This window comes from Artemia franciscana, unplaced genomic scaffold (assembly GCF_032884065.1).
Source record: "Artemia franciscana unplaced genomic scaffold, ASM3288406v1 PGA_scaffold_32, whole genome shotgun sequence".
Taxonomy (NCBI): domain Eukaryota; kingdom Metazoa; phylum Arthropoda; class Branchiopoda; order Anostraca; family Artemiidae; genus Artemia; species Artemia franciscana.
The window spans coordinates 1,601,568-1,629,167 of record NW_027062665.1 but is presented as its reverse complement, the minus strand read 5'-3'; the positions used below and the strand labels follow the sequence as shown (position 1 = coordinate 1,629,167).

The 27,600-nt window shown below is 35.5% G+C and overlaps 1 protein-coding gene across 2 annotated transcripts in view; it reads left to right on the top strand.

Moving 5' to 3' along the window:
- Window positions 1-572: 572 nt before the first annotated feature.
- Window positions 573-27,600, top strand: part of LOC136041629 (uncharacterized) — a 176,567-nt gene continuing 149,539 nt past the window's right edge. The window contains exons 1-3 of one of the 2 annotated variants that reach the window (XM_065726325.1): window positions 573-718; window positions 5,670-5,887; window positions 21,505-21,634. In XM_065726325.1, the coding sequence (XP_065582397.1) occupies window positions 637-718; window positions 5,670-5,887; window positions 21,505-21,634 (430 nt within the window). In that variant the 5' untranslated portion in view covers window positions 573-636. The remainder of the gene's footprint in view (window positions 719-5,669; window positions 5,888-21,504; window positions 21,635-27,600) is intronic. The other variant, XM_065726326.1, reaches the window with a different exon arrangement.

Genomic DNA, 27,600 nt, shown 5'->3' with positions numbered 1-27,600 from the left:
TAATATCTAAAAACATTCTTTGAAGGATAAGTTGGTACCCTTAAGATTTTTCTTATAGACTACTACTACAAATAATAACTCACCACAGCACCAAGCCACCTGAGGCCGACACAGCTACGCACGCTCCTCCTGCAACCCAGTCTATTCAAAGCCTCTTTACAACCCCGCAGGAAGTTCCCATTTCCTTTAAATCTTTATATGTATTTGTAATTCCAATTTGTACATCCACCTCATAATGTAATTAAGAAAATTCTTTTAATGAACGTCTCTAGAACACTCAAATACGCTCTTGTGCATGTACCCACTTATGTAAGTTCCTCTCTTAGATACTTGGACTTGATTTATTTGCTATACTTTAGATGCATTAGCTTAATAAGAAGGAAGGTACTAGCACTTCATAATAACATGATGAGAATCGAGTCTTGTTCAGACCTACAGTACTTCACTATGGCCGTCAACACTTGGAGGAGTTACTTTTACTTTTGATATTCATCGGAGCTGATGCGCATCTGATTTAAGCGCAAAGGCGAGATTCTACTCCAATATATTTCAATTTCTTATTTCATTTCGGTGCTGTTCAGTTCCAAAATTACATTGAACTGAAGAGAGAGAACTAGAGTGATATGTATCAACTAGATGAGAGTTTATATTCATAATAGGATTAATATGATTTTTAATAAAGTGATAAGCAGTTGTTCGTTCCTCTTCTTTAGTTTTGGTAAGCTGCAAAATTTGCTGATGAAAACTATTTAATTAAATCATCCTTTAATTATTAATTTAATTATTTAAGTCAAACATCATTTTTTGCTTATTTAGAACTGTAGCCCGTGGTGAGCTGTTAATCCAAGAGAGCCGTAATTAAATTGATGTTGTAATTATACATAAAAACGGAAAATTTTTCATAGAAATGAAAATAACATAAAATTCAACATGACAAAAAAAAATTATATTTAACCACTAAATCTCTTTCTTTTTAAATTATACTTGACTTGCTCATATGATACTGCCTATGACTATTTTAATACTGCTTTTGAATGTATAGAAGATTAGCAGATGCTTTGGGGTAAAATTTAAAGAAAAAACAAAGAAAATGAATTTTTTTTTAATATTTGTTGTCTTTGAGAATTTAACAATAATCACTTGAGAAATGCACTAGATATTGTATAATAGTTATACACTCACTTAGCTTGCTGCTTTATGTACATGTATTTTTGTATTTTTACATTTTATTTTTGTATTTTATGTATGTATTTTGTATTTTTTCAAGACATGAAGCTGCGAACTAGATACTAGATTGACTGAATTTGATAGGGATCAACGGAGAAGTCGAAAGCAGAAATTTTGAAAGAACTAACATGAATAAGAAATATTTAACGAGATAGTTACGAGATAAACATTGAACGAGATTAAGAAATAGTCAACGTCATGCAGTCAAGTGGCCTTCATATTATGCGAAGTTGTAATAGATTGTATTTCTTGCAGTTTGTGTAGATCTACATTATATAAAATCTAAAATGACTGAAACAGGATTTAAATAGTTAAGACACAGCAAATAGGCTAGGAAATAGGGTCAGATCATAGGTAGCTTTATCTTTAATATTAGACTACTAAAAAACTTAATTTCATCTTTTAATCCTCTCTACCATGCTTAAGGTTATACAAACACCACATTTAATCGGATTATATAGTACGTGCATAATTTTCTATGCGAAGTGTTAAGTATCGTCACGTTATAAAGTATAAAATGTAGATTATTTTTCCAGGAACCCAGGCAGGCTAGGAAAAGAGTTCGCGGCAAAAAATGTTATTAGTATATCGCCAGGGTAGCCCGTTTACCCTCCAAAGAGATAGCTAGAGATATTAGGGGTGGCCCAGGTGGTGGCACCCTTGGCCTAGAGTTTGGCCTTTAGGTCGGTGCATCACGTTACCATACCCTGGAACAGGGTATACCGTAATAGGGACTACCGTACCCTATACTTACTGTACAGTAGTGGTGGCCGCGAGGTTCTCCATTACAATATCTGGTGCAAGCGTTGGTTCTATCCATTAGGTGGTGCAAGCGACATTCCACACCAATAGTGGTCATAATCATAGGTAAACTAATCAAAAATATGTAATAGCGGATATTCAAGCTCTGATGAAGCGTGAAAGATATTACAGAGAAATTAAGTAATTCAGCTCAAAACTTAAATGCTCATGATTTTGTTGCTGCTGTATTTACGTTTCCATAGAGCAACATAAACTTACTTGATGCAGAATTTTATGTAAGCTTGAGTTTACTTCGCACTGCTTTGGTTATGGAAAAAAGTTGTTCCGAAAGATCGCGTAACATGACATTAAGCCTACTATGATTTGGTTCATTTTGTGTTTGACCCTGTCTCGATTTTTTTGTCTTTTAATCCCTTTATTTTTTTGCTCATTACTTTGTTTTCTTTCTTTCACTCATTTTGTTTTTCTTTGTATCCTAGTTTATAGTAGGTTTATTTTAGGGAAACACTTGTTTTGTGACTTTTACTGCTCAATAAATTCCTTATACGTTCGTTCTATCCTAAGTTGCCAGTTGTTGTTAAAAATTCTGTAATTTATATTCAAAAACACAAAAGACAAACTTTAATTTTGAAAATAGCTTGAATTATTTGTTATTTAAAATTTTTTAACTAAATATACGATACGGCAACTATTATATTTTCAAGAATATTTAATTTCGGCATTAGCGATTAAGGTAGACGAAAATAAAGTACCTGATTTAACATTAATTGATGCTAATTCACAGCTATTGTCAATATTAAATAAAAAATTTCTACTTCTACTGCTACTTCTAATAAATCACCATAGTACCAAGCCGACTGAGGCCAACAAAGCTGCATACACTCCTCCTCCATCTCAATCTATTCAAAGTCTGATCTTTACACCCCCCCAAACAGGGATCTTTTTGTACCCTTCCAGGAAGTACCCATTTCATTTAAATCTTTTCTTAATACATCCTCCCACTCCAGTCGAAGACGACCTACTTTTGTTTAGCCCTACAAGGCTTGCCCAAAACCACGAACTTTTGCAACCTGTCATCCTTCATGCGCAAAACGTGGTCTAGCCATTTCAATCTTTCTCTCAATATAGCCCTAGAAATCGAAGTTAACAACAATTTTTGAACAGCCTATTGTTTGAGATTAAATAAAAAATGAGTTTTTCAACTGAAAGTAAGGAGCAACATTAAAACCTAAGACGAAGAGAAATTATTACACATATGAAAAGGGGTCGCCGTATTCTCCAATTCCTTGCTTTTTACGCTGAAGTTTAATTTTTTGTTCCAGGTATTTAAGGATTGCTCCTGAATCATAAATACCGTTTAATAAAAAAAAATATGCTCTTTTGAGAATTCTAAGAAAAACTTTAGTATAAAGAGCGAGGTATTGAGGAGACAACGATCTACTTCATATACGTAATAATTACTGTTCGTTTTAAGTTTTAATGTTGCTCCTTACCTTCAGTTGATAAAACTTATTTTTATTTTATTTCTTGTCGTTTCTTAAATAGTGCTGGGAAATCTGGCCCCCTCCATGGAAAAACTTCCCCATGAAAAATTCGTCCATGGAAAGATCCTCCCAATTAATCCCCCTCCACCAGAAAATTCCTCCCTGAAAAACATCTGTATACTTCCCAACAACCAATACTATATGTAACAAATGGGCAAACCTGATTGTTTGCAGCCCTTCCCTCGAGGACTGTGGGGTCAAGTGATCCTCAAAGACATAGTTCTAAGATTTTTCAACTATGCTGAAACAATAGCTATCTCAAAATTTTGATCGGGTGACTTTGAAGAACAAATGAGCGTGGGATGGGGGCTAGCTGCCCTTCAATATTGTTGGTCATTTAAAATGAGGGTTAGAACTTTTGATTTCCAATCAAATAAGCACTACCCTGATCTTTTACGATCACTTGCTCGATGCGATCATCCCTGGGAAAAGAACAAAAAAAAGAAATAAACAAGCATCCGTGATCTTTCTTCCGGAATGAAGAATTACACATTTTGGTACCCAGGAGCTTGAAACCTCTACAGTAGGGTTCTCTGACAAGATGAATCTAATGGTGGCATTTTCGTTGAAATTGTTTGATGTTTTGAGGGTATTTCCCCTTTAAATTCGGCGAATTTTCTATGGATTGTAACTTTTTATGGGTGTCATTAAGTTTGATGGATTTCGCATATTTTGAATAAGCATCAAAATGTGATTCTTTTGATGTCATTGTTATAAAAACTCTGTTTCTTAGAGTTTCGGTTACTATTGAGCCGCATCACTCCTTACTTACAATTCGTAACTACGAACTGTTTGATAAGGCCAGTCCGTCTGTCGGTTACCCAAAGCAATCTGTGGGCAATTTATCTAGAAACCATCTAAAAAATCTTCCTCTGTTTTTTGAAATATATCTGTTTTCAGTATAAAAACTTTATTTTTATAAAAAATTTATTTTTTAGATTTCCGATTTCTACTGAAAAAGGTTACAGTTTACTGACAGTTTCCTGTACCACGAGCTGTTTGATCCAAGGCACTTCTAAGTAAGAAGAAGCCTACTGTTTCCTCTTCAACTCTCTCCTTTTAAAATATTTTTAATACTCGTATAACATTATATTTTAATACTCGTATAACGCTTTGATAATGGTAATCCTACCTGAAAGAGTGCACCCTTCCAAATATTAATTAGGAGGGAGTCTGAAATACAAAATAATCATAGGATCATCATTCCTGTGGCGTGCAGGGGGGGGGGGGTCTTCAAATGTAGGAATATTTCCCATGAAAACCAGCAGGGGGCCAGAAGAGCTAGCTCTCAGGAAAAAAAAATAAACAGAAAGATACAATTTCCTCATTTATGTATCGGTGAAAACAAAGCTCCTAGTGGAAACCCTCTGGAAATTTCCGGATGGCACTCATTATGGCCTACTCCTTCAACATTCTACGTTTTGTACTGGCAAACATGTTAATGTAATGTTTTACGTTATGCAGAAATAGATTTTCTGCAACAAGAGGGGTGCTATCACCCAGCAGCACCCATATTACAGATATTGTCTAAGAATGTTCGAGAAACCGAAGTTGAGTAGAGATTAATTTCTACAGTCCCGCCTCCTCCATAAGAACCCTTCTTCCATATCTATCTGAAAACCCAAGGAGAGTTAGGAAATTTGCGCATAAAACCGCATTTTTTGAGGCTTCAAACATACTCCCCCTTTACACAAAAATCCACAAATGCTCCTCAACGATGGCTGATGCACAGATTTTACCCCACAGTACACAATTTTATCGAGTTCCAAATGAATCAACCTAGTTAAATGAAGCTTTAAAACAAATATATATTTTTATAGACTACATGCATCTTTAGCAAATGTACCGTTCCGCAGCATTACTCCTTTTGAAACTGGAAAGCAAAATTTATAGTATTTGGATAGGTTCAAGTCGAATGACTATCTCAAAATACCACCTGATGAGTGTCTAGATCCATTTGGGAGACAAATATCACAAAATTTGGCAAAAATGGCAGACAACTCCACATTGGTACGGCATAGTCATTTTACTGCTTACGAAGGTCACTAGAACTTTCACATATCTTTCTAATGACCCTTCTCCCGAAACTCTAGGGCTATGTATAGTACATATATTTTTACTTATGTATCCTTTTAGCATCAGGTGTTAGGATAGACAGAATTGAAGTGCCTGATGCAGCGCTTGTTGACACCGATGTGCAACTAAGATGCTACTACAGTTTGCCAAAGGAAAATGATAGATCTGGGAAACTCTATGCTGTGAACTGGTACAAGGGTCAACTTGAGTTTTACAGCTACAAGCCTGGCCGAGTCCCTCCCGTACAACTGCATCCATGGGCTGGCCTGGAGATTGAAGTAAGTCTGATGCTCTTATCCACTGTTATCTTTTAAGTCTGTTTTAAGCTATCCTTTTCTTTAATTTAAGACAAAATGTCTTTGTGTCATTTTCATCACCTCAGTAGATGAAACATAAAAGGTTTGGTGGACCTGAAGCAAGAAAATAACTTACTTTATTTTCCAGAACTTAGAAAATTGTCCCTTTTCTAGTCTTTTTCTGAGTTTTAGTTTTCTAATAGACCAACAGTAAGGCATTAAGTTAATAGATGTCTATTCCAGGCTCAAACTGTTAGAGCTAACAATTCCGTTGCCTCAGTAGAGGGTTAATTTATTGGCCTCCTAGTTCCAAAAAAGTTTTCCACATTTTATAAAAAAGAAAATTCTATTACTTATTTTAGCTAAATGAAAAAAAATTATTTAATTTTTTATTAGAATATGTTATACAAAAGTGATGAACAGTTACGCTTACAAATCTATTGAGATGATCACTGTATATTAAAAATGAGGAAAAAAGTGGCATTCTTATATGTTGCTTAATAAAACATCCCTGATACTCTTAACTTGTTTCAGATCCAACTTGAGAAGAAAAATCAAATTATAGTCTTTACTTTGTAAATTTAAATTGTGTATTGTAAGAATAATGCCGCTCTTTTTTTAATCGATCTTCAGAAAATTCACGATTATTGAGGAGCACATTTAAATATTGAATTCTTTCTTTTTGCTAACGTTATATCTTTTGAATCGTCTGAAAAATATCCCTATTTAAAATGTTTTTATTTCACTATCATGAATTTGTTTAATTTTGCTGACTAATTTGCCCAATTCAAAATTAGTATTTTTTCTCTCTTAACTGCAGGAGTATGCCTTCTAAGTAAACTCAGCCAAAAAACTGACACAACTTCACGCTTTTGTGTTGGCCTCCGGTAAGTCTCTACGGCATTCAGTTGTTATTGTTCTGCGATTGACTAAAGTATTATTTCCTTGTAAATTGGCGGTTTGGTCTCCAGGATTTAGGATCTTTTTTCCCGAGAGGGCGAGGGTCCGAATCCTAGTGCATCCCATTGTTTCGTTCGGGACGGGGGTCAGTGGCGTGACTCTGTAAGCTCAGCCAGAGTCAACCCAGCTCTAAATGCGTACCTGGAGAAACACGGGGAAGGTGAAAAGGAAGGGTATGCCCATTGCCATTCCTGGCTGAAGGGCCAAGAAAAGGAGATCAGCACCCCCGAAAGGGACTGTAAAGTCCAATGTCGTATTCTTTACCTTTTACCTTTTTATTATTTCCTTGTTTCTTCAACCAAAAATTGAAGAGAAAAGGAATAAAAATAAAGAGAGGACATGTGTTAGAACGTAAATCGGTGCTAAATTAGCATATTTACTGCCGCCACTCATTATACTGAACTTTAACTTGGGCTTCACAGGGAGAACGATAATGTCTATATTTAGTGTAGAGTGGGTGACTTAACAACTCATCTATGGAATAGTTTGTGTTTGCTTTTGATTAAATAAAAAAACAAACATATTTTTTTAAATGAAAGTAAGGAGCAACATTAAAAATTAAAACGAACAGAAATTACTCCGTATATGAAAGGGGCTTTTCCTCCTCAACACCCCGCTCTTTACGCTAAAGTTTGACTCTTTCTCTTAACTCCACTTGTTAAAACAGTAAAAAACTGTAACGTAAAGAGTGGGGCGTTGAGGAGGAAAACCCCCTTTCATATATGGAATAATTTCTGTTCGTTTTAAGTTTTGATATCGCTCCTTACTTTCATTTAAAAAAAACTTGTTTTTTTTATTTAATTTCTGAACGTTTTGAATTAAGGCATGTTTTGATCTTGGCTCTCCGCACATAAATAATCAAAACGAAATTTGCATATTAACTTTTTTGGCTAAATGGCTTTCTCATAGTTTTAATAGGAAGATTTTGAGAAAAAGGAGCGAGGGAGGAGGCCTAGTTGCCCACCAAATTTTTGATTACTTTAAAAGGCAACTAGAAATTTTAATTTGTTACGAAAGTTTTCATTAGTAGAAAATATACGTAACTTACGAATTAACTTACGTAACTAGCTTCTATATTCGTATGTTTTTATTGCGTATATGAGGGGTTCAATCCTCGTCGATACCTCGCTCTTTACACTAAAGCTTAGATTTTGTCCCAATTCCTTAAGAATGACCCTTGAATCACAAAGGCCGTAGAATAAATAGTTGAAATAACTAAAAATACTTTAGCATAAAGAGCGAGGTATTAGGAGAAGGTAAACCCCTCATATATGTAATAATTTGTGTTCGTTTTTGTTTTATTGTTGTTCCTGACTTTCAGTAGAAAAAGCTGTTTATATTTATTTTTGTATTGTTTTTTTAAAATAATGCTAGAAAATCCTGCACCCTCTTCATCGAAAGTCTCTTCCCCCATGAGAAGTTCCTCTATGGAAAGATCTTCCCATGTAACCCCCCCCCCCCCACCCCCAAACCAAACAATCCCCCTGAAAAAATCTGTACACTTCCCAGTAACCATTACTATATGTAAACACGGGTCAAAATTTGTAACTTGCAGCCCCTCCCACGCAGACTGCGGAGGAGTAGTCGTCCCCAAATATATAGTTATTAGTTTTTTAGACTATGGTGAATAAAATGGCTATATCAGAATTTTGATCGGGTGATTTTGGGAAAATAATGAGCGTGGGAGGGGGCCTAGGTGCCCTCCAATTTTTATGGTAACTTAAAAAGGGCACTAGAACTTTAATTTCCATTCGACTGATTCCTCGTGCGAAATTCTAGGACCACTGAGTCGATACAATCACCCCTGGGAAAAACAAAAACAAAAAACAAACAAACAAATAAAGAAATAAACACGCATCCGTGATTTGTCTTCCTGCAAAAAATGTGAAATTCCAAATTTTTGTAGATAAGAGCTTGAAAGTTCTACAATAAGGTTCTCTGATACGCTGAATCTGATGGTGTGATTTTCGTTAAGATTGTGCGACTTTTAGGTGGTGTTTCCCCCTATTTTCTAAAATGAGGCAAATTTTCTCAGGCTCGTAACTTTTGATGGGTAAAACTAATCTTGATGAAACTTGTATATTTAAGATCAGCATTAAAATGCAATTCTTTTATATAACTATTGGTATCAAAATTCCATTTTTTAGAGTTTCGGTTACTATTGAGCCGGGTCGCTCGTTACTACAGTTTGTTACCACGAACTGTTTGATGATAACGTCACTGTTTACTTTCATTTTAAAAGAAATTCCTTTCTTATTCAATTTTTGGCCTATTTGAATATCAAGTTCAGGGAATACATAATTCAAGGCTTAAAAAAAAAAAAAAAACCAAGAAGAAGATTACCCCTGAAGAAGTTGCGCTTTTAAATTTTTCGCAATTGGAGGAGTTCTCTGCAATTCTGAAAATGATCTTTTAGATTGTTGCGTCTCAGTTCATCAAGGGAGGGAGAAAGTATAGATAGATAGATAGATAGATAGATAAGTGTATTTCAAAAACCCTTGGGCCATATACACACAAAAATATAAATAAATAACAAACAAGCAAGGAAATTAACAACAGTACGAACACGCACAAAAAAACAGAATTCAACGCAAAAAGTACCTAATCTAACTACAAAAGAGATTAATCATATAAAACTTTTTCTTCTTATTAAAAATTTATCTATATATACTCCCACTCGAAATATTGAGTCAAATACTGTATATTTGACTAATATTTTTTCTGAAGGGCTCCATCATTTATGCTTCTATTCAGGCCACCGCATTAATATGATTTTTTGGTTCAAGCTGGAAATTAGTAATTAAAGGACTACTTTCACCACATTCAAGGTATATTTTGCAGTCATTTAAAATATATTCAAACAAATAAACGGAGAATCAACAGTAAATCACCTTCATTTGATCTGAAGGATATCTATCGCAAAATTTGGGGCTCAGTATGCCCTTTTCGAGGCTTGATCTACCTCTCTCTCCCCCAAAGTTGAATTGTCCCGCAATTAACTGATGTGCAGCTAAAGAGCCGATATTAATACTTCATATACGTTCAACATCAGTCGTTGGTTTTGTATTGACTGAATGTGTTCTTAGGGGTGAATGCGCCGCCACGTAGAAGAATGGACTCTGAAATTGGGAAATCAGGTATATAGACTGGATTCTTCTAAAGTTTTCCAGTGATTTTATAAAGTCACTTATTCTGTCGTTTGCATTTGGAGGGTAAACATTGAGAATTATTGAAAGGTAGCTTAAAGAATGTTCCCTTCATGCATAATATTAAACATTTGCAACTTCTAAATTCTGCCATGTAAAGATAAATCGTAGCATTCATATTTTCTCCAGGGGACGATATCATTTCTTATGCATGATTAAAGGGAGATATTCTAGAGATACTCAGGACATTTCTAGCTCTGGAAAATGTTTGCCAGAAATTTTAGACAAGGCTTTCTAGTGAGACATTTTCAAGAACAATTGCTCTATGTTGTGTAAATTAGTCGTTTGTCAATAAACTTAGACTATGGATAATCAACTCTAGGTTATGCAAAATGACTTTTTAGCAAAAAAATAACTTTTTGTTTAAAAAAATAAATCCCCCACCCGGATATTGAAAAACATCCTTTTTTACAGTTCATTTAAAAAATATTTTAAAAAATTCTACCCCCACCCTACATATTCGTGAATTAGTGCCCCTATTTACATGGTGAAGTATACCATTTGTGGTATTCTTTGCAAGTAAAATCAACGACAAAATTCAATAAAATTTTAGAGCGACAATCCCCTTTCTAGCCCTCCACTTTTAATTTTAATTAGTGATTAACTGAAAGGGATATAAAGTGCAAGAATATAGGGTGTTGATGATTAAAAATTTATATTTGCCGATTGTTTTTATAAACATTTGAACTGAAAATTTTACTGTTAAAGTAATTTTGGGTAGACCAGTCCTTCCATTCTCCATGTATTATGAAAGACTTTTATCAGACAGTTTTTGCAGCTAAAGAACTTGCTTCGGAGCCATTCCTAAGAAAAAAAAACAACAAAAAACAAATAAAACGCCAAACTTTTGTGTGAAGAGTAAGAAGTTGAGGAGAGACGTTGCCTACCCCACATATTAGGATAATTTTGGCTTGTTTTCAGTTCTATGTCTGTTTTTGCTTTTATTCAAAAGAAATAATCTTTTATGTTTAGTTTCAGTTCATTGTATTTCGAAGTATATTCAAAGTAATATGGAGAGTTTGCTACAAGTAGCATAATATTTGTAGATATTCATAATATTCGTATCATGAGAAGATTTTTCGATTCGATGCTTTCGTTTTTTCCCTTCGATCTCACCATAATGCTATGCCACAGAGAGGCAAGGGTAATTAGGGCAAAGTAAGCCTTTAAGCCATCCAACTATTTCCAACTCATGAAAAAAAAACATTAGAATTCATAGTTTCTGTACAAGAAATTAGAGTAAGGGGCCCACGCCCCTTACTCTACGATGATCAATTTATTCGGCTAGCCCCATAATCTTGCGTATAGGGACGAAGAATTCATGAAATCCTTATCATACAGGATTATTTCTTCTCCATATGTTCAGTTTTAAATGTCACAATATACTCACACTCTTAACTCGCCTAAAGTTCATCGATTAGTTCTTAGGCCTAAAGAATGGGATTTACTTAATTCATTGGTTTTTATGAGATGGGGAAGTCCCTGGGATCCTAAAAGTCTTTCAGAAAATTCCTTTGGGATTCCAATCTCAAGAAGATGAATATTCTCAACCTTCAATGAAAATTCGTTGATGAAAATTTTCTTTTGATTAACATGCAATTTTAACACAAACCATGTTTGACCGCAATGGCTTTTGGGCTAAAAAAAGCGTATGAAGTGTCCTAGCTGATCTCTGATCAATTTTGGTTCTTAAAAAAGGACATATAGTGTTCTAACAAGAAATTTTCTCAAAATGCTAAGACCACTAACTCGAAATTATCATCCGTTGTGAAAAAAAAATAGCAAAAAAAAATAAAATAAAAAGCAAATCAAATAGTTTGTGATGACTAACTTTAAGTAAGAAGTGACACGACTCAGTAGTAACCGAAACTCTAAAAAACAAAACTCTAATATCAATAGATGTATCAAAAGAATTGGCTTTTAATGTTGATTAAATAAAAAAAAACAAGTTTTTTCAACTGAAAGTAAGGAGTGACATCAAAACTTAAAACGAACAGAAATTACTTCGTATATGAAAGAGGCTGCTTCCCCATCAACGCCCCGCTCTTTACGCTAAAGTTTGACTCTTTCTCTCAATTCTTCTTTCAAAACAGTAAAAAACTTTAGCGTAAAGAGCGGGGCGTTGATGAGGAAGCAGCCTCTTTCATATACGAAGTAATTTCTGTGCGTTTTAAGTTTTGATGTCACTCCTTACTTTCAGTTGAAAAAACTTGTTTTTTTTATTTAATTTCTGAACGTTTTTGAATCAATGCATGTTTTGATTTTGGCTCTCCGCAGAGGAATGATCAAAACGAAATTTGCATATTTTTTTTTTTGGCTCAATGGCTTTCTCATAATTTTGATCGAATGATTTTGAGAAAAAAAGAGCGGGGGACGAAGCCTAGTTGCCCCCCGATTTTTTGGTTAATTAAAAAGGCAACTAGAACTTTTAATTTTTTACGAATCTTTTTATTGGTAAAAGATTTACGTAACTTATAAATTAGCTTACGTAAAGAACTTTTGTATTCTCATGTTTTTATTACATATATGAGGGGATTCGCCCCATCGTCAGTACCTCGCTCTTTACACGAAAGCTTAAATTTTATCCCAATTCATTAAGAATGACCCCCTGAATCACAAAAGCCGTAGAATAAGTAGTTGAAATTACCGAAAATACTTTAGCGTAAAGAGCGAGGTATTAGAAGGAGGTGAGCCCCTCATATGGGTAATAATTTCTGTTTGTTTTAAGTTTTATTGCTGTTCCTTACTTCCAGCTGAAAAAGCTTTTTCACTTTTATTTTTTAATTGTTTTTTTTTTAATAATGCTAGTAAATCCTGCTCTCCCTTCATGGAAATTTTCTTCTCCCATTACAAATTCTCGAAGGAAAGTTCCCCCAGCATATCCCCCTCTTCTCAACCCCTCCCCCAAACCAAAAAAATCCTCCTGAAAACGCCTGTATACTTCCCAATAACCATTACTATATGTAAGCACAGGTCAAAGTTTGTAACTTGTTGCCCCTCCCACGGGGACTGTGGGGGAGTAAGTCGTCCCCAAAGACATAGTTATAAGGTTTTTTGACTACGCTGAATAAAATGGCTATCTCAGAATTTTGATTCGTTGACTTTGGGAAAATAATTAGCGTGGGAGGGGGCCTAGGTGCCCTCCAATTTTTTTGGTCACTTAAAAAGGGCACTAGAACTTTTCATTTCTGTTAGAATGAGCCCTCTTGCAACATTCTAGGACAACTGGGTCGATACGATCACCCCTGGGGAAAAAAAAAAACAAAAAAACAAAAAAACAAAAAAACAAATAAACACGCATCCGTGATCTGCCTTCTGGCAAAAAATGCAAAATTCCACATTTTTGTAGATAGGAGCTCGAAACTTCTACAGTAGGGTTCTCTGATACGCTGAATCTGATGGTGTGATTTTCGTTAAGATTCTATGACTTTTAGGGGGCATTTCCCCCTATTTTCTAAAATAACGCAAATTTTCTCAGGCTCGTAACTTTTGATGGGTAAGACTAAACTTGATGAAACTTATATATTTAAAACCAGCATTAAAATGCGATTCTTTTGATGTAGCTATTGGTATCAAAATTCCATTTTTTAGAGTTTTGGTTACTATTGAGCCGGGTCGCTCCTTACTACAGTTCGTTACCACGAACTGTTTGATTCCAAATTTACTGAATTCATTGAGTTTAGTGTTACCCATGAAAAGGTAAGGGCCTGATAAAATTTGCCTGATTTTAAAAGAAGTGAGAAATACCCCTGAAAAGTCAAGTAATCTTTATAAGAACCACACCATCAAAAAAGAATCAAAAGAATTGGCTTTTAATGTTGATTCCAAATTTACTGAATTTATTGAGTTTAGTGTTACCCATGAAAAGGTAAGGGCCTGATAGAATTTGCCTGATTTTAAAAGAAGTGAGAAATACCCCTGAAAAGTCAAGTAATCTTTATAAGAACCACACCACCAGAAACAGCATGTCAGGGAACCCCATTGTAAAGGTTTCAAGCTCTCAACTTTCAAAATGTGGAATTTTCTGTTTTTTACCAGGAGAAAGATCACGGATTTTTTTCCGGAAGTGATTGTAGCAAACCAATGGTTGTAAAAAGTCAGAAGAGTCCTCAATCGAAAGAAAATCAAAAGCTCGAGTGCCCCTTTTAAGTGGCCGAAAATATTGGAAGGTAATTCGCCCCCCTATTGCACCCCTTTAAAACCAAACTGATTTGCAGCATAATTATCTAGGTCAAGAGTATGGGCTAATAAAATATCCTCAAATAACTTACTAACACGCGACAGCGTGTAATGCCTAAACGAATCATATCTCTTAGGATCTTTAAGACGCTTCAAACATGAAGTTCCCGTGCTCCCAAGGAAAAGTTCTGGAGGAAAAGGATTACGGGAATAAAAGGAAAAGGACTATATTTGAAATTAAAGTAACTTTTTAGAATACTACTTCTACTAACAAGTCACCGCAGTATCAAGCCGCCTGAGGCCAACACAGCTACGAAAGCTCCTTCTCTATCCCAATCTATTCAAAGCCTCCTTCTTTCTTTAAACCCTTCCGGAAAGTTCCCATTTCTTTTAAATCTTTATTTATGACATCGTCCCAGCCCAACCACAGACGACCTGCTTTCCGTTTAGCCCTAGACGGTTGGGCGAAAAGGACAATCTTTGGCAATTTTTCATCCTTCATCCACAGCACCTGCCCTAGCCATCTCAACATTTCTCTCATTACAGCCCTAGAAAACGGGATAGAACCGGATTTTTCGTAGAGCCTACTGTTTGAAATACGGTCAGTCAGCCGGGTACCCAAAACAATCTGTAGTCAATTTCTAGAAAACGTCTAGCAAATTTTCATCCGCTTTTCGGAGCGCCCATGCTTCAGACTGGTCAGTGGTCAGTGGTCAGATTTGACCACTGTCATCACTGCAGCTTCAAAAATTCCATTCTTGGTTTGCAGACTTATCTTCCTATTCTTCCAAACCTTTTTAACTGTAAAAAAACACCCCGAGCCTTGGCTATTCTACTTTTAACATCTTCACTACTCCCACCACTCATCTTCACTAATATTCACTAGTTTTTTTTATTGTTTTAAAAAGTAGAGTTGTGAGAAAGCGTCAAACTTTAGCGCAAAGAGCGGGGCGTTGAGAAGGCGACAGCCCCTTTCATATACGGAACAGTTTCTGTTCGTTTTAAGTTTTAATGCTGCTCCTTACTTTCAGTTTAAAAAAAAACTTACTTGTATTTTTATTTAATTTCTGAACGTTTTTGAATTAATACAGGTTTTGATTTTGGCTCACCGTACATGAATAATTAAAACAAAATTTGCATATTAATTCTACTTTTTGGCTAGATGACTCTCTCAAAATTTTGACAGACAATTTTGAGAAAAAGGGGCGGGGGAGGGGTCTAGTTGCCCTCCGATTTTTTCTGATTGCTTAAAAAGACCACCAGAACTTTTTATTTTATTTACGAATGTTTTTGTTTATTAAATTAAAAATTAACTTACGTAACGAACTCCTATATCCGTATATTTCTTTTGAGAATCTGAGTGGGTTCGCCTCCTCTTCAATACCTCACTCTTTAAGCTTGAGTTTCAATTTTGTTCCAATTATTTAAGGATCGCCCTTGAATCACAAAGGCCGTTTAATTAGAATAAATAGCTCTTTTGGAATTACTAAAAATTATTTAGCGTAAAGAGTTACCAAGTTAGGAGGGGACGAACCCCCTCATGTACGTAATAATTTCTGTTCGTTTTAAGTTTTAATGTTGCTCCTTACTTTCAGTTCTTCCCCCATGAAAAACTCCTCCATGCAAAGATCCTCCCACTTAAAATCCTCTTTCCGACCCCCTCTCCCACCAGAAAATATTCCCCTTGAAAACGTCTGTATTCTTTCCAATAACCAATACCATGTGTAAACAACGGGCTAAGTTCATAGCTTGCAGCCCTTCCCCCAGGGACTGCGGGGGATTAAGCCATCCTCAAAGACATAGTTATTAAATGAATAATGCTGAACAAAATGGCTATCGCAAGATTATTATTCGGTGACTTTGGAAAATTATCGCGGGAGGGAGCCTTTTTGACCTCCAATTTTATTGGTCACTTGAAAAGGCCACTAGAACTTTTCATTTCCGTTCAAATGAGCCCTCTTGCGACATTCTAGGACTATTTGGTCGATACAATCACCCCTGGGTAAAATAATAATAAAAAAAAAACAAGAACAAACAAACAATTAAACACGCATCCGTGGTCTTTCTTTTGGCAAATTGAATAAAAAAACAAGTTTGTTTTTAACGGAAAGTAAGGAGCGACATGAAAACTTAAAACGAACAGAAATTACTTCGTATGTGAAAGGTGCTGCTTCCTCATCAACGCCCCGTTCTTTACGTTAAAGTTTGACTCTTTCTCTTAACTCTACTTTTTAAAACAGTAAAAAACTTTAGCGTAAAGAGCGGGGCGTTGATGAGGAAGCAGCCCCTTTCACATACGAAGTAATTTCTGTTCGTTTTAAGTTTTAATGTCGTTCCTTACTTTCCGTTAAAATTTTTTTTTAAATTTAATTTCTGAACATTTTTGAATCAATGCATGTTTTGATTTTGGCTCTCCGCAGATGAATAATTAAAACGAAATTTGCATATTTATTTTTTTGGCTAAATGGCTTTCTCATAATTTTGATCGAACGATTTTCAAAAAAAAGGAGCGGGGGAGGAGTTACTTAGAAAGGCAACTAGAACTTTTAATTTTTTACGAATGTTTTTATTAGTAAAAGATACACGTAACTTATAAATTAGCTTACATTACAAAATTCTGTATTCTCATGTTTTTATTACGTATATGAGGGAGTTCACCCCCTCGTCAGTACCTCGCTCTTTACACTAAAGCTTAAATTTTGTCCCAATTTCTTAAGAATGACCCCTGAATCACAAAAGCCGTAGAATAAATAGTTGAAATTACTAAAAATACTTTAGCGTAAGGAGCGAGGTATTAGGAGGAGGTGGCCCATCATATGCGTAATAATTTCTGTTCGTTTTAAATGGTTTTAATTCTACTCCTTACTTTCAGTTGAAAAAACTTTTTCATATTTACTTTTACATTTTTTTTAAATAATGCTAGAAAATCCTGCGCTCCCTTCATGGAAATTTTCTTCCCCCATGATAAATCCCTCCAAGGAAAGTTCCCCTAACATATCCCCCTCTTTTCACCCCCTCCAAACCGACAAATACCCCCTGAAAACGTCTGTACACTTCCAAATAACCATTACTATATGTAAGCACTGGTCAAAGGGGACTGTGGGGGAGTAAGTCGTCCACAAAGACATAGTTATAAGGTTTTTCGACTACGCTGAAAAAAATGACTATCTCAGAATTTTGATCCTGTTACTTTGGGAGAATAATTAACGTGGGAGGGGGCCTAAGTGCCCTCCAATTTTTTGGTCAATGAAAAATGGCACTAGGACTTTTCATCTCCGTTATAATGAGCCCTCTCGCAAGATTCTGAGACCACTGGGTCGATACGATCACCCCTGGAAAAAAAACAAAACAAACAAATAAACACGCATCCGTGTGGGATACAAAATCCCACATTTTTGTAAATAGGAGCTTGAAACTTCTACAATAGTGTTCTCTGATGCTGAATCTAATGGTGTGATTTTCGTTAAGATCGTATGACTTTTAGGGGGTGTTCTCCCCTATTTTCTAAAATAAGGCAAATATTCTCAGGCTCGTAACGTTTGATGGGTAAGTCTAAACTTAATGAAAGTTATATATTTAAAATCAGCATTCAAATGCGATTCTTTTGAGGTAACTATTGTTATAAAAATTCGGTTTTTAGAGTTTTGGTTACTATTGAGCTTGGTGTGGAATAAAATTCCACATTTTTACATATAGGAGCTTGAAAACTTTATACTAGGGTTCTCTGATACGCTGAATCTGATGGTGTGACTTCATTAAGATTTTTTGACTTTTAGAGGGTGTTCCCCCTTTTTTCGAAAATAACACCACTTTTCTCGGGCTCATAACTTTTGATGGGTTTGACTAAACTTGATGAAACTCTTTTTATGTATCTATTGGTATCAAAATTCTGTTTCTTAGAATTTCGGTTACTATTGAGCCGGGTCGCTCCTTACTTACAGTTCGTTACCACGAACTGTTTGATGCTACCAAGGTAAGTGAATCAATCTTTTTGTTACCAAACGCCACTTTTTACTCTTCACTTTTTCCAAGCCCTAGTGACTTAGTCTTCTTAACATTATTTTTAAACCTATTCTAAAACCCTGAACTCGCAAAACCTATAACAGCTCATTAATTTTGCTCATACTTTCATTTAGGATGCTTAAATCATCAGCATAATCTAAGTCCAGAAGAGTTTTTCCTCTCCATTTGATTCCGTGGTCTCCCATTGCTTTTCCTGTGCTCCTTAATACAAACTCCCACGACAGACATAGAACAGGGCCCTACTTAACTCCTGATTTAATATGAAACCAGCTGATAACCACATTTCCTACCTTAACCACAGCTGTATTATCAAATAATTTGTGGTAAAGAACTGTAGAAAGGAGCGACCCGGCTCAATAGTAACCGAAACTCTAAAAAACGGGATTTTAATATCAATAGTTACATAAAAAAAAATCGAATTTCAATGCTGATTTTAAATATATACATTTCATCAAGTGCAGTCTTACCTATCAAAAGTTATGAGCCTGAGAAAATTTATCTTGTTTTAGAAAATAGGAGTAGACACCCCCTAAAAGTCATAGAATCTTTACAAAAATCATACCATTAGATTCAGTGTATCAGAAAACCCTACTGTAGAAGTTTCAAGCTCGCATCTGCAAAAATGTATAATTTTGAATTTTTTCCCAGCAGCCAGATCACGGATGCGTGTCCATTTATTTTTTTTGTTTTCTTGTTTTGTTTTGTCTTTTTTTCACCAGGGATGAACTTATCGACCCAGTGGTCCTAGAATGTCGCGAGAGAGCTCGTTCCAACGGAAATTTGAAGTTCTAGTGCCCTTTTTGAGTGACCAAAAATTGGAGGGCACCTAGGCCCCCTCCCACGCTCATTTTCTCCCAAAGTCACCAGATCAGAATTTGAGATAGCCATTTTGTTCAACAAAATCAAAAACCTAATAACTATGCCTTTGGGGACGACTTAATCCCCCGCAGTCCCCAGGGGAGGGGTGCAAGTTACAAACTTTGACCATTGTTTACATATAGTAATGGTTATTGGAAAGTGTACAGACGTTTTCAGTTTTTTACGGTGGGGGAGGTCGGGGGAGGGGTTACGTAAGAGAATCTTTCCATGGAGGAATTTATCATGAGAGAAGAGAATTTCCGTGAAGGGTGTGAAGGATTTTTTTTTAGCATTATTTAAAAAAAGAAGAAATAAATAAAAAAAAAGTTTTTTCGACTGGAAGTATGGCGCAGCATTAAAACTTAAAATGAACAGAAATTACTACGTATACCAGGGGGTTCGTCTCCTCCTCTATACCTCGCTCTTTACGCTAAAGTATTTTTAGTAATTTCACTATTTATTCTGCGGCCTTTGTGATTCAGGGGTCATTCTTAAACAATTGGTCCAAATTTCAAACTTTAGTGTAAAGATCAAGGTATTGACGAGGGGGAGAACCCCCTCATATACGTAATATAAATATACAAATATAGAAGTCTGCTACGTAAGTTAATTTGTAAGTTACGTATATTTATTACTAATAAAAACGTTCGTAAAAAAATAAAAAGTAACCAAAATTTTAATGAACCAAAAATTGAAGGGCAGCTAAGCCTGCTCCCCCACCCCTTTTCTTATCAAAATCGTCTGATCAAAAATATGAGAAAGCCATTTAGCCAAAAAAAAATTATATGCAAATTTATATTATTCCTGTACGGTGAACAAAAATCAAAGCATGCATTAATTAAAAAACGTTCAGAAATTAAAGAAAAAACAAGTTTTTTCAACTGAAGGTAAGGAGCGACAATAAAAGTTAAAACAAGCAGAAATTATTCCGTATATGAAAGAGGTTGTCCCCTGCTCGACGCCTCGCTCTTTACGCTAAAGTTTTTTATTGTTTTAAAAAGTAGAATTGTGAGATAGAGTCAAACCTTAGCGTAAAGAGCGATTTTCCAAAGAGGGGAGCCGGAGTCTAAGTATTATTTAAAAAAAACGTTCAGATATTAAATAAAAAAAACAAGTTTTTTCAACTGAAAGTAAGGAGAGACATTAAAACCTAAATCAAACAGATATTATTACGAATTTGAGGGGTTCACCTTCTCAATACCTCGCTCTTTACGCCAAAGTTTGACTTTTTGTTCCAATTTTGTAAGAATGCCTCGTGAATCAAAAAGGCCATTTGGTTAGAATAATAAAGTCTTTTAAAAGTCCTAAAGACGGCAACCCTCCTCAAATACGTAATAATATCTGTTCGTTTTAAGTTTTTATGTTGCTCCTTACTTTCAGTTGATTTTTTATTTTTATTTAGTCGTACTAAAATCTGTGCAATTGTTCCATGTTGACTGCACTGTTGCTAGCTTATGTTATATCATTGCACTTCCTCACATTCTTTACGCCAGTCCCTTTTGAAAACTGCCAACAAAAACTAATCAGCTCAAATAGGTTTGATCTCTTTCCAATTTGCGAAGTACGTTATCTACATTGCCTTCTTCCATAGTACTGGAACTCACAAATTGTAACTAAATTCAAAGTAGTAGACTCCAAAGTCTCGGTTATTAGATGAACTAAATAAAAAAAACAAGTCTTTTTACTGCAAGTAAGGAGCGACACTAAAACTTAAAACGAACAGAAGTTATTCCGTATATGAAAGGGGTTGTACCCTCCGCAACGCCTCGCTGTTTATGCCAAAGTTTGACTCTTTCTCGCAGCTCTACTTTTTAAAAGAATAAAACAAACTTTAGTTTGATTGAGGAACAAAATCGTAAAGTGCCGAAACGAATGCGTGCGAGCATTAGAACATCAAGTTATTGTGCTCCGTCTTGTTGTGTATTTTTATGACGGGATCGTAAATAAATAAATGAACGATTTCATCCAACTATTCTTACTACTACTACTAACAGATCATTGACAACCTAGGCTGCCTGAGGTCAAAAGAGCTGTAGACGATCATCCTCCCCTCTTCCAATCTATTCAAATCACCATACCCTATGAGGCTCTAACTTTCTCTAACCTCTTTTATGACAACTTTTCACCGCAATCGAGGTCAGTCTACATTTCTTTTTGCCACACATGGTGGCCAAAAGGCATGATTTTGGGTAATGTATTGAATGGGATGGGAGTCATTGCATTCCCGCAATATGAGCATCTGCATGCAAACTAATATGTTTGGTGTTTACAATGCAAGGTTTACATCATTATATAAAAAAAATGAAAATAAAAATGTTAAACTATCATAAAGATGAAAACCCAATATAAGGTTATCTCAATTTTTACTCTCAGGCTGATGGATTAACCCCCGGGAGTGTAAGAATAAAGCGGATTACAACAGATGCAGGAGGGGTATACAAATGCGAAGTTCTCTCTGAAACCTACACAATGGACATGGTGGAAAAGAATATGACAGTTGTTGGTAAGCTGCTTTGATTATTTAGATTATATTTTAGAAGTTATCATTTATATCACACACAAAGGGAGAGTTTGCCTATAAGTAAAGGTATGACTAAAAATTTCAAATCTCTTAACTGGTTTAGAATTTGGTTGGAAAGAGCCAATCAGGTGCCGCGTTCTTTTTATTGGGCCGAAATTTTACCTTGTGTAATCGGATTGAAACAACAAAACATAAAGATGGCAAAGTTATTGGGTATTTCCTTTTGGTATGGGCATAAGGGATGATGTGAATACAATCCTATTATTAGAGACAACACTCTGGGGTTGCCTATAGTAAAGAGTCATAAGGGTTCCATTTATTTTTACTATTTAATTCCTAGAAACCCTTCAGACGGAAGAGGTGCTTGAAAAAATTTCGGAGGAGGCTCATTGGATTGGAAATCAGAAGTTCTAGTTCCTTTTCCCTCGGTTTTGAGACATGAGACCAAAATTTCGAAAAATTCATTATGTTTAGAATAACCCCAGGGTTAAATAACTGTACATCTGGGATTGAACTTACCACGCCCCTATTACCCCTAGGGCAGGGGTTGTTAGTTGTGCATATTGCCCGTTTCTTCAATTTAAGGTTTTTCATTGAGAAAAGGGGGTAGTTTTCATTCTGGGTTCCCAAAAAAAGCAATGAGCATTACGATGAATCCTTAAGAAATGTTGAGAGAAGTTTCGAGCAAGATCAAAATATACTTTATGCGAGCTTGTTCTCAAAAGGGAGTATAAGCAATATTGAAATTTCGCCCAAGGGTGTTAAGCTGAAACCTTTCTGGGTATGTTTAGGGGACGCTGAAAAATGATGAGAGGGCAACCAGCTCCACTTGCCTTTTCCAGATGTCACCTCTCCTAAAAACTTTGAAAAGCTATTTCGTTCAAAATACTCAAGAGGTCTAATAGCTATGCCTCCAGTGATGCAATGCCCCACACAGCCTCCAAATTTAGAATTGTTCATTGGGCAATTTGCCCACTGTCATGGGGATAAAACAAAATGTTCTATTCTGGGTGTGTCCGAAAAGACTAAGGGTATTAAGGTGAAGCTTTGGGGAGTGTTGAGGGATATGTTGGACTAAATAGAATGACCTTATGTGCATACAGTTTTTCAAACAGGTGTATTTAAAGTATCCTAAGAACGGCTGAGGGTATTAACTTGAAATTTTCACAGCGTGTTGAGAAGGATATTAAAAAGTAGCCGAAGGGTAACCAGCCCCTAAAATGGAATTTTTAGTTGCCACCCAAAGATATTCGATAAACATTTTGAAATAGCCATCTTGCTAAAAATGTGTCCAGAGGGGTCAAATAGCTGTTTCAGCGGATGATACAATTCACCGCAACCCCCATGATAAGAGCCTTAAGTTACGCTAATTGCCTATTTCTTGTACAAAAAGTTAGTTATTGAGAAAACGGGATATGTTTAATCCTAAGTCTCCAAAAAAGCTTAGGATGTTAAAGTAAAATTCTCAGGAAATTTTTAGGGGATGTTGAACATAATCAAAACACACTTTCAGGATGGTTGTAAAAAAAGAATATCAACAATATCTAAGTAGGATATTAAGTCGAAAGTCTCAGGGTATTTTTAGGGGGACGTAGAAGAGCAATCAGAGACCAACTACCCTCTTTGAGCTATTTAGATACATCTCCCTCAACACTGATCGAACGTTTGTTAAAAATAGACTAAAGATATAACTATTATGCCTCTGAGGATACCAAATCCTCCACAGCCCCAGGAGCAAGAAATTTAAATTGTGTAATTTGTCCATTTTCAACACGCAGGAATTATCATTGGGAACACAGGAATGTTTATCCTGAGTGGGTTAGGAATAGCGAAGACTACTGAGGTGAAATTCTGGGAATACTGATAAGTATGTTTAACTAATTCAAAAGATATTCAAATCAAAATTCTAATTCAAAAGATAATCTGTTGTATATTTTAGTGTTAAACTGTAATTTGCTACCTTTTTCTTTGTTTTTTATTCGTACTCTGTCCCCTATTGTATTTTTACAGTTTTGGCAGGCAATAAATCTGTATCATAAAGAGGGCGCATCAGCAATATCTTAGAAGTTTAGGAAGCTGTGACATACTTGTGTGTTTGACTGTTGTTGCTTACGACTGCGACGGCAACTACTTGCTACTCTGACTGCAATTACTTGCGATTCGACTACTTTTCCTTGCGACTACTTTTGTGACTGTTTTATATGTTCGAATATAAAAGAAGCAAAAAGATCCTTTTTGAAAAAAAGTGTCTTTTGGAAAAGTAAAATCAAATTAGAATTAATAAATGTAATTGCTTCGATAAACATTTTTTGCTATTATGAAAAAGTTCGTGGTAACGAACAAGTAAGGACCGACTCGGTTCGATGATAATTGAAACTCCAAAAACAGAATTTTAATAGCAGTATATGCATAAAAAAACCAGCTTATTATGCTGATTCCAAATTTATAAGATTCATTAAGTTTAGTGCTACCCATCAAAAGTTACGAGCCTGAGAAAATTTGACTGATTTTTTAAATAGGGGAAACAAATCCTAAAATTCGTGGAATCTTAATGAAAAGCATGTCATCGTATGCAGCGTACCATTGAACGCCACTGTAGAAGTTGCAAGCTTCTATATGCAAAAATGTGGAAATTTCCTATTTTAGCCAGAAGACAGATCACGGGTGCGTGTTTATTTGTTTTTTTTCCCCCAGGGGTGGTCGTATTGAAATAATGGTCCTAGAAAATCGGGAGAGAGCTCATTCGGACGGAGATTAAAACTTTAAATACCCTTTTTAAGTAACCAAAAAGATTGGAGGGTAACTGAGCCCCCTCCCAAACCTATTTTTCCCAAAATTATCTGATCAAAATTTTGAGATAGCCATTTTGTTAAGCATAGCTGAAAGAGTAAATGAAGTTGAATGTCCTTAGGTGTAAAATGACCCCCAGAGTCCGTAAGGAGAGGCCTGTAAGCTATGAAATTTGCATATTGTATACGTACAGTAATTGTTATTGGAAAGTATTCATATATTTTTGGGGGTAAGGGATGTTCTTAAGGTATATTTCTATAAGGAGAATCTTCCTTGGGTACGGATATTCGGGGAGGGGTGAATTTTTCAGGCAAAGGTTTCACTGTCAAACATTTGACAGAATTACTGCACGAAATTCTTTTTAATTGTCTTACATTCTCTTTGGCAAATTTTACAGGTGGAGGTATCTTGGGGGATTTGTCCAGGGCTATTTTCCGCACGTTTTGATTTCAGGGAAACAATTTTCAGGTAGGGGCATTTCTAGAGTGATCCAGCAACCAATTAAAGATTAAAGTCTTATTCAAAAGAAAGAATGATAAGAAGAATTTTTGAGGCTGAATTGTCCGCAAGCAATTTTGCGGGGAGGGGGGATTTTAAGCGAGGATGGAACTGTATGGAGGGAATTTGACGGGCAACTTTACGTAGGATGAAATTTTCATGGAGGAGTTTCACGTGAGGGGGGTATATTTCTTGGAGGGTGAACCATATTTACCGGCTTCATTTGAAAAACGATCAGAAATTAAATACAAAAATAAGTTTTTTTTTCACGCTAAAGTTTGACTTATTGTCCCAATTTTCAAGAGCGGGTACTGAAACACGGGGCGGTTTAACTAGAATAGGAAGATTTTCTTAGAAGTACTAATAGCACTAGCGTAAAGAGCAGGGTATTGAGGAGGGGACAGCCCGTCATATACGGAATAAATCAGCCAAAATTAATAAGTATTTTTTTTCATGTACGGCGAGCCAAATTCGAACCTGCATTAGTCGAAAAACATTCAGAGATTAAATACAAAACAAGTTTTTATTAACTGAAATTAAGAAGCAATATTAAAACTTAAAACAAACAGAAATAATCAAATAAACCAAACAAACATGAAAGGAGCTGTTCCCTGCTCAACAACTCGCTCTTTACGCTAAAGTTTAACTGTTTGTCACAGCTCTATTTTTAAAAACTATAAAAAACTTTTTGGATGGTTTTTTGGATTACCATAAAAAGCTGATTCTTTTGGTATCTCTATTGCTATCAAATCTCTATTTAGTTGAGTTCCGGTTGCTGCTACTACTAGTTTCTCCTTACTTACTAGTCGTGCCATGATCTGTTACAATCTTGAAAGAAACCAACAATCTCTCAAATACTCTATAGAATGCTGTGAATCAAGGGTTTTAAAGTTTTTCATCTTATACTAGATTCAATTACTGGCTCTAGTCGTGGAAGAAATAATTTGTCCATGTGGAAACATTGAAAGCTAGGAGACAGCCACTAAAAGGGAAGTCCAGGGGATATTTTCATTGGATCTTGATGGATCAACACTATATTAGCAGGATTGGCTGGATAAGTCAAAGCTATCTTCTCCACCATTGTGTTTGCAAATAGATATTAATCTTTTTCGATAATGGAGATGTTTATTACATAGCTAATCAAACAGTTCGTGGTAACGAACTGTAGTAAGGAGCGACCCGGCTTAATAGTAACCAAAACTCTAAAAAATGGAATTTTGATACCAATAGCTACATCAAAAGAATCGCATTTTAATGCTGGTTTTAAATATATAAGTTTCATCAAGTTTAGTCTTACCCATCAAAAGTTACGAGCCTGAGAAAATTTGCGTTATTTTAGAAAATAGGGGGAAACGCCCCCTAAAAGTCATAGAATCTTAACGAAAATCACACCATCAGATTCAGCGTATCAGAGAACCCTACTGTAGAAGTTTCGAGCTCCTATCTACAAAAATGTGGAATTTTGCATTTTTTGCCAGAAGGCAGATCACGGATGCGTGTTTATTTGTTTTTTTTGTTTTTTGTTTTTTGTTTTTTTTTGTTTTTTTTTCCCCCAGGGGTGATCGTATCGACCCAGTTGTCCTAGAATGTTGCAAGAGGGCTCATTCTAACGGAAATGAAAAGTTCTAGTGCCCTTTTTAAGTGACCAAAAAAATTGGAGGGCACCTAGGCCCCCTCCCACGCTAATTATTTTCCCAAAGTCAACAGATCAAAATTCTGAGATAGCCATTTTATTCAGCGTAGTCGAAAAACCTTATAACTATGTCTTTGGGGACGACTTACTCCCCCACAGTCCCCGTTGGGGGGGGGCAACAGTTACAAACTTTGACCTGTGCTTACATATAGTAATGGTTATTGGGAAGTATACAGGCGTTTTCAGGAGGATTTTTTTTGGTTTGGGGGAGGGGTTGAGAAGAGGGGGATATGCTGGGGGAACTTTTCTTCGAGAATTTGTAATGGGAGAAGAAAATTTCCATGAAGGGAGAGCAGGATGTACTAGCATTATTAAAAAAAAAAAAAATTAAAAAATAAAAGTGAAAAAGCTTGTTCAGCTGGAAGTAAGGAACAGCAATAAAACTTAAAACAAACAGAAATTATTACCCATATGAGGGGCTCACCTCCTTCTAATACCTCGCTCTTTACGCTAAAGTATTTTCGGTAATTTCAACTACTTATTCTACGCTTACAACTACTTATTCTTTTGTGATTCAGGGGGTCATTCTTAATGAATTGGGATAAAATTTAAGCTTTAGTGTAAAGAGCGAGGTACTGACGATGGGGCGAATCCCCTCATATATGTAATAAAAACATGAGAATACAAAAGTTCTTTACGTAAGCTAATTTATAAGTACGTAAATCTTTTACCAATAAAAAGATTCGTAAAAAATTAAAAGTTCTAGTTGCCTTTTTAATTAACCAAAAAATCGGGGGGCAACTAGGCTTCGTCCCCCGCTCTTTTTTTCTCAAAATCATTCGATCAAAATTATGAGAAAGCCATTGAGCCAAAAAAAAATATGCAAATTTCGTTTTGATCATTCCTCTGCGGAGAGCCAAAATCAAAACATGCATTGATTCAAAAACGTTCAGAAATTAAATAAAAAGTTTTTTCAACTGAAAGTAAGGAGTGACATCAAAACTTAAAAAGCACAGAAATTACTTCG